General features: G+C 35.4%; 1 protein-coding gene across 1 annotated transcript; it reads left to right on the top strand.

Annotated features, from left to right (window-relative positions):
• Window positions 1–2,484: 2,484 nt before the first annotated feature.
• Window positions 2,485–5,158, top strand: PSB28 (photosystem II reaction center PSB28 protein). Its single transcript, XM_028264274.2, has 2 exons — window positions 2,485–2,696; window positions 4,581–5,158. The coding sequence occupies exons 1-2, from the start codon at window positions 2,621–2,623 to the stop codon at window positions 5,048–5,050; spliced, it is 546 nt and encodes a 181-aa protein (XP_028120075.2). The 5' UTR covers window positions 2,485–2,620; the 3' UTR covers window positions 5,051–5,158.
• The last annotated feature ends 3,432 nt before the right edge of the window (window positions 5,159–8,590 follow it).

Here is an 8,590-nt window from a genome sequence, read left to right as displayed (position 1 = left end):
TCTCTCACGTCCCACTAAAGTCAAGGACACAACCTCGAAGCATATCCTCAAGGATCTGAATAGTACGCTCGGACTTCCCGTCAGTCTGAGGATGATAGGCCGTACTAAAGGTCAACTTAGTGCCCAAGGCACTCTGCAAACTCTGCCACAACCTAGCAGTAAAACGAGGATCTCTATCTGAGACGATCGTCATTGGGATTCCGTGCAATCTCACTATGTCCCGAATATACAAGTCGGCGATATGATTTACCAAATCTCTCACGCGCATAGGAATGAAGTGCGTCGACTTAGTCAACCAGTCTATAACCACCCAAATGGCATCACTACCCCGCTGAGTCCTCGGAAGACCTACAACTAAGTCCATAGTGACATGCTCCCACTTCCACTCGGCAATAGGTAAGGGTTGCAACAAACCCGCTGGCCTCTGATGCTCGGCCTTCACATGCTCCCTGGTATTATGATTTTATAGCATAAAGGACACCAAATATTTTCATAATGTCTAAGGTCCCTCAATAATATTTTCATAATGTCTAAGGTCCCTCAACCTTGATCCAGAGAAATTTCAGTTCAGAGAAATTTCAATCCAGAGAAAATTGGTCCAGAGAAATTTGGTCCAGAGAAATTTCAGTCCAGAGAAATTTCAATGCAGAGAAAATTGGTCAGAGAAATTCTGGCCCAGAGAAATTTCTCTGGACCAAATTTCTCTGGATGAGTTTCTCTACTTTTCTTCTCATTCACATCCAAATCATTGTGATTCATTAGGTAAGTAACGTTGTTCAACTGAATTCAACTGGAAAAATTCCACATTGTAATATGTAAGCAACATTAGAATGGGATAACAATGGCAACTTACCAGAACCAGAGAAATTCTGGAAAATTCTGAGTATTTCTCTGGTTTGTTATTGAAATATCAATTGAGAATTTCTTTGGTTTATTAAAAACAACAATTGAGAATTTCTCTGGTTTGTAATATCTGGAAAAATTTCTGCAACTTACCCAAATCTGTTCTTCGCTTTTTTCTAGTTGATTTTTTCAATCGAAAGTGTTTCTCTGTTGAACAATGTTCAACTAGAAAAATTCCACATTGTAATATGTATGCAACATTAGAAGGGATAACAATGGCAACTTACCAGAACCAGAGAAATTCTGGAAAAATCTGAGAATATCTCTGGTTTGTTATTGAAATATCAATTGAGAATTTCTCTGGTTTATTAAAAATAACAATTGAGGATTTCTCTGGTTTGAGAATTCACCAGGTTGGTTTTTTTCATTTACAAAAACATTCTGTGAAGACCAATCAAACATTAGCCAAAAAACATTAGCCAAAAAATTCTATTTTCTGTTACCATTCGAATCCGACTACTTAGCTTACTTGATCTTCTCAAGCTGAACCTGAGTATCTTTGGACAGCTGCATTCTCTCAACCTTCAAATGTCAACCACGGCAGCTTCATTTTTCGAGCTTCACACTGCACACACACAACTTCAACCCATGCACATACACAACCCATGCACACAGTCACACACATACACGGCACACACACACACCACAACACATAGATAACTAGCTATATCAACATTACCTCTCCAGAGAAATTTTGAAATTTCTTTGGATCAATCCAGAGAAATTTTAGCGGCTTGGTTTTTCTCTGATCTGTCACTTATATACTCTATTACCTCCAGCTGCTGATCCATCCGAACATCATTCTAGGTGAATCTGATTTTGGATCTTTCAATTCTCATGAATCTGATTTTGCTTTGGAATTAGGTTTTGTTGGGAAGGATTTCAACAGGAGTCCAAAACGACTTGGAAAAGGTGACCAAGATGACCTATGCTCAAGTGACGATCTATGGTTTTAGCGATAAAGTAGGTCTTCTCTCCTTTCCTCAAAGAGAGGACACATTTGAGATGACGAAGTCGTACAACAGCAAGACCGCTGCAATCATCGACAACGAAGTAAGAGAATGGGTGGCAAAGGCATACGATCGCACGTTACAGTTGATAGAGCAGCACAAAGAGCACGTAGCTCAAATCGCTGAGTCGATCAATGTGTCCCTGGCGGAGGAGCTGAATACAGGAAGGAGAGCAACTGGTCAAGGGTTGGGGATTTGGAGCCAACGGTGATCAAGCTCAGGACAACGTGGATGGAGAGGGGATGGGGTGAGGGACCTTAGACTACAAAAGAACAGATTGTGGACCTAATCCATTACTAAAAGTTGGATAGGAACCTTAGACTGATTTTTTCTAATTATTAAATCATTCTATTTAACTTTTTACATATTTTTTTTTAAAAAAGAAAAAAGAAAAAAAAAGGGTCAATTTCCAAACCAAACCTCTCAATCTAACCCAACCCAACCATCCCAGCAAGGCAGCAACTTTCACACACACACACACACACACACTCTCTCTCTCTCTCTCTCTCTCTCTCTCATCTTCTGCCAATCGTTTGAAAAGCTAAGAATGTTGCAAGTGAATGGCTGTCGTTATTACACACACACACACACCAACAACGTCCACACCCACACATCAAGCCTCCCCTCTATTTATCGCTCTTTCTCTCTCTCTCTCTAAGCTGCTTCCTTCTTCTTCCTCTTCTTCTTCTTCTTCTTCTCTCATTACAATGGCATCATCACTGCAGTCGCTCGCATTCTCCTCGCCAGTGTCTCATTGCCCACACCAGACTCGCTTTCTTTCAGGTATTCATCTCTCTCTCTCTCTCTCTCTCTCTCTCTCTCTGTGTTCAATACTTGGCTGTAGATGGAAACCCCCTGTTTGAATCTTTCCCAGAAAATTATGTTTTTTTTTTCTTTGGCGTAATTGTTAAGACTTGGCCTAAGAGCTCAAGTTTGGGGCCACTATTTTGTGTATTATGGTTTGTACTCAATCTTTTCTCTCCCAAACACATTAATATGTACTAATTGGGCCTTCTTTTTCTTTTTTTGGGTGTAATTGTTGCTCTTCTTTACACATGATGAAGGGAAAGAACATATAAGGCTGAAATGGGTCTTCGTCATGGCTTGAGGTTTTTAATCCTTTTTTTTTTTTTTTTCCTTCTGAAATTTGACATGGTCTTTTGCTACAGACATTTTACTGGAAAATCCAACAAATAAATACGACATAGAAAAAAAATAAAAATAAAAATCAACATAGCCTTTGATGCCAACCAACCACTTGAATTGGCTGAATTAATATGATTTCAGCCCAGCAATGTACTCATCTGAATCATAATATCGTCCTTCTAATTGCCTCACCCCCGTTGTTATATAGGCATTCCCCTTATTCATACAACACTTTCTACTTGAACAAAGTCAGTTCTTTGTCTGCATTAATATTTTTATTTTTTCTTCCCTGACTACTCATAAGACTGCATTTGTGTATTTTCAATTTTGAATATATGCTCATTTGGTTGGACTGCATTATGCATATAGCAAAGGGACATAGCATTCATCCACTTGTTAGCATGTTATCTTGTTAAATTTGAAAATTATGTTTTATGGATTGTTTGTCCTGCATCATTTGCTTTGATTTTTTGTTTTTTTCTTCTCCTCCTTAATTTTCTGGTGGAGTTTTATTGTGATGTTTTGGAACAGCTTAAAAATATGATATAAAAAGGATTATATTGTATGATTTGGGATTTCAAAGCATTTCTTAGATTTCTAAGCCAGAATTGGAAGAACCCTTTTTTTATCAGAGTGCTCCCAAGAGGATGTCTTATTAGGATTGTGATAGTAATGTCAAATTAATGCTATATCATAACTGAGAGAATTTCATATTCCAAGGCGAATCAAATGCATGTCCAGTACATCTCAAAAAATGCAGCATATTCCAAGATGAATCAAATGCATGTCTATTATATTTAAAAAATGCAGCATCCTAGGGACAGAACAGGAACTCTCCCCAAAGGATAGCCAAGGATATTATTTGGCTTCATCGTTCTTATATACCTTAGACTCACGGCCGATAAAAAAGAACTATGTATATATACCCAAGACTCTCATGCAAACTTCCAATGTGGGAGGACTTATCACATGCCAACATGGGTCTTTTAGCTCTGAAACTTGTCTAAAACTCTGAACCATTTGTTTAGATCAGTATTTCCTGGAACTGAACTCAAGAAGACAGAAGTACAACAATGAACTGTGTTGTAAATTTGTTATATGAAACTCGGTGCAACTCATGCAGTATCAATAGTGATATTCAGATAGAGATAATACAGGAAGGTATTCAACTATCTTGAGCCTTTGCTTACTGGATGGAAATCCGATCCTAGGAGGACTGGTTGCATAGGTACTGGAATGATAATCAAAGAAGAAACACGGCGATTCAGCTATGCTCAAGCCAAACTGACTTGAATATAGGGGTGTTCTATTTCGTCCACTATGGACAACTAAACAATTTTTTACAAGGTCCACATGTGAATTAAGATGTGTTACACGCACTTTTCTTATGGGAATAAAGGTCTTTCAGTCTTTGTGCCAGTCTATTAAAACACTCATTCCTCATAAAGACTGTTAAGTACAATATATTAGATAGTGGCTAGCAATTGATGTTAAATACAACATTTGTTTTTTGTTTAATAGGCATGGCAGCTGGGGCTGTTCATCGAAGTGCACGGTCCCCATTCAGTGGCCAACCTCTGCGCCTGCAACGTTCATGTTGGGCAGCCTCACGAAGAAGTTCTCAAATTCCTACACTCAGCATAATGATGGTCAAACCTACAATTCAGTTCATTCAAGGAACTGATGAACAGACAATTCCAGATGTGAAGCTAACCAAATCAAGGGACGGCACTAATGGAATGGCTATATTCAGGTTTGAGCAACCCTCGGTTTTTGACTCGTCTAGCGAATTAGGTGATATCACTGGTTTCTTCATGATTGATGAAGAAGGGGTCCTTCAGTCGGTTGATGTAAGTGCCAAGTTTATCAATGGAAAGCCTGCAGCGATTGAAGCCAAGTATGTAATGCGGACTCCAAGGGACTGGGATAGATTTATGAGATTCATGGAGAGATATGCTAACAAGAACGGCTTACAATTTGTCAAAAAATGAAGATGTATGTATATATATCCTTCTCTCTTCCACTTTCATCTACCACCGCACTGGTCTTGCTGTATTTGGATTTTGAGTGAAAATGCAAATTTTGAACAACTTACTTGATCTCCTTGTAGAGCTGATGTGTACTACATATATGCTCCCGCTCTCATAACATATTTTGTGTCTATGGTGATACATTGGGGTGAATGGCTTGTATTTCATGGACTCGCTCTTGATATTGTTACATCACTTGCCACTTTCTTTTGCCTATGTGAAAGGAAAAATGTCATGACCAATAAAAGGTAGCTTGACTAACGAAAATGACTTTTGATAGAGACGCACGGAGAAGAAGAATTCATGTAGTCGACTCTATTTGATGGGACTTAAGACTTGGTTTGGTTTGGTTTGCTTTGCTTTAGTAGTCAACCTGTTCTATGTACAGCTAAACGCATATGATAATTAGACTTATTAGCATTGTATGAATTTTTAACTTGCTAAATTATTTTCATTTTTGAATTTTGAAATATATAATGAGGATATCTATTTTAGGTCTACTTGTTTGGAGTTGTAATCTCTTCAACTCTGGGCTTTCGACTTTGGGGATTGCACATGATTGGTCTTGCATCGAGTGCCAATATAATTGAGATGTAATGTCTTGATAATAATGCAGTTCTTCCTATGCCTTGTGTTGCAACTCCTTTTTTTTTTTGTTGTCTCATAAATAAAATTTCTCTTGCTTTGCTGATAAAAAAATAAAAATAATAAAAAAAAGGATTGTCACAACCCAAGTATTTCATTTTTTTGTTGTTAATAATATGTAACCCTAGCATTGCACCCATACACTGAAACTTGAAAAAAAAAATGTTAAGAACATAAATTTTGGATCTCTATGTTATTTTATGATTCATTTATCTTTTATTTCTTTCTTTGTCATTCTTTTATTTGACTTTTGTGTTATTGTTTAGTAGATATTGTTTGTTGTAATAATGTAAAAACATTTAGATTTTGTTGAAGTTCAAATCAAATTAGTTACTGAAATTTTATTGACTTTCTGCAATTTCAGTAGATTTGGATAGTGAAATTTCTTGAACTTTTAATTAGTGAAATTTCATGAACTTCAGTTTAAATTCACTAGTAAGTAGTGGATTTAATTAATCAAATACAGAGCAATTTCTCTAACCAATGTGCTTACAGTAAAAGTTCAATTGAATTTCAATTTCATAATTTTTAGCCATTTATTGAGAATTTTTATATTTTGAAAACATTTAAACTTCATTGTATTAGAGTAAAATTGTGCTAAGATAAGGAATTTTCAATTGACTTTTCAATTTTGCAATTTTTAGCCATCAATTTTTTATTATTTTTTTTGGGTTGAAAATAGTAAAATTTCATTAACTTAGCACAATAAAATTTCTCCGCGTCAATTACAAATTTTTTTGGGGACTCTTTTGCAAAGTGAAATTTGACAGTGCTAAGTTACTGAAATTTTACATCGCTGGTGTTCACCGGAGAATCGCCGAAAAATGACCACCGGCAACCAGTGGTAGTCACCCAAATATTTGTTGTTGCCCTGGCCATGGCGACCGGAAGTGGTCATACAAAGTATTTTCTAAAAAACTGAATAAAAAAATCCCTAAATTTTAACTTGCTTTATTTTATTTTAGGATTTACTATAATTCATGTTATATTATAGATGACGTTAAGAGTCCTGTAATTATTACTTCTATCTTTTTTTCTACAATTCATGTTATTTTTATTTTTGTCAATATGATTTTACAATTAAAAACAATGTAATTAAAAATTAATTGTTAAAACTTTTACATACAAATCTATTATATTTTGTATAAACATTTTTAGAAGGATTTAAAAAAATAAAAACTTAATTTATTTTTCGATTAATTACATTAAAACCCCATCAACTATCAACGAATATCATTTTACCTCCTATCTATGAACTCGTAAATTTTGACCCCCATCAACTGTGAAAATACATCACTTTCACCACCGATGGACTCCCTCCAAAAGAGATATATTTGTACACTTTTCATAATTAATGCAATCAACATATATGGGCTCATAAGTAAAATACTCACTAAAAATTAAAGGGATCTTAACCCTTCATTTTTTTAATAAACATTTTCAAAAAGACTATATTGAAAGAAACCTTGAAAACATTTCCTTATTAATAATGGCATACACTTGCATTTTAAAACTTACTTTAATAATTAATTTAATTTCTATTAATTAAAAGTTTGAGATCTTATGACATGTACTTTTTTATAATTTATAAATTCAATAATTTGAAAAGTTTACATTGAGATTCTGAGCCTAAGACCTAACACCGTTTTTGCTGATATAAAAGGAGGCATAGTTCTTGCAACATTAAATAATTGCTCGCACAACACACCACTTTTTTTTTTTTTTGGATGCAACTTCAACAGGCACAACCCAAGTAAACCTTTAAATTTTTCAAGATTTGGGCAACATAACATTAAATTTGATGCAGACTTCGACAGATGTAAAACCTTGAATTAAATTCAGATCGAATTGGGGCAAACATACTAAACAATCCTAGCAATTCAAAATCCAAATTATATATAAATATATGAAAAAAGGAGATTTTTTTTTAGGGTCCCTGTTATTAAAATTTTATAGCATAAAGAACATTCAATATTTTAATAATGTCTAAGATTCTTCAATTTGATCCAAAGAAAATTCGACATCACAGAAAAATTTGGTCTTTCTAGAGAAATTTTAAAAATTTCTTTGACCTTCCCTAGACTTCACACTATAAATTTCTCTGACCTTCCCTTCTCTCAAGAGAAATTTTTTTCTCTTGCCTACCTTGTACTTCCCTCTCCAGAGAAATTTTGGAAATTAAATTTCACTGGCGGCATGGTTAGAAAAGAAGGTAAACTTAATCAATATTCAAGTTGCATCACAAGTTAGAAAAGAAGGTAAACTCCTCAGGTCCTAATGAAAACCCTGGATTAACATTCAGGGACTTCAGTGAGAATTTTATTCCATCACAAGTTGCAGATTTGCCTCTTGCAGCAGCAACTCCAGAGGTTGAGAATGTTGATGAACAGATTGATGACAATTCTGGGAAGGAAATGATCATGAACGACAAAGCTTGCGATTCAACATCAGAGGGTTTGGAGATGCAACATGATATAGAGGTTGACGAAAGAAGTAAGGTAAATGACAAACTCTATGCTGAAAAATCTGGTGGTTTTCTTCCATTGCTGTTGAAAGTACTAAAATTGTGAAACTCAGAGAAAGAATCAAATTACGAAGGAAATCAACTTGACAAAGGCGACTTGTAATCTAGTGGCTAATTCTGATGAGTAATGCAATATTCAGTCTAATTGAGGTGTTCTCACGAAAGAGGCTTTTGATCTTGTTAACTCTGTGCCTTCCTCGACTTCCCACAAAATTATCTCTCTAGAGAAATTTCCCTGGCCTTCCCCAAAATTGGATCAATCACCATCGGAATCAACAATTCCAGTATCAGAACACAAGCCCATCCCAAATCATTCACTCTCTCACTCTTCT

Source organism: Camellia sinensis, chromosome 12 (assembly GCF_055761805.1).
Source record: "Camellia sinensis isolate YWXY chromosome 12, ASM5576180v1, whole genome shotgun sequence".
NCBI lineage: Eukaryota > Viridiplantae > Streptophyta > Magnoliopsida > Ericales > Theaceae > Camellia > Camellia sinensis.
This window is presented reverse-complemented; position numbering and strand designations above follow the sequence as displayed.

What these genes read in the sequence shown, in the direction of transcription:
- PSB28 (XM_028264274.2), top strand. Translation starts at nt 2,621, where the DNA reads ATGGCATCATCACTGCAGTCGCTCGCATTCTCCTCGCCAGTGTCTCAT. An exon ending in CCAGACTCGCTTTCTTTCAG is followed by an intron (nt 2,697 to 4,580) that starts GTATTCATCTCT and finishes TTTGTTTAATAG; the next exon opens with GCATGGCAGCTGGGGCTGTT.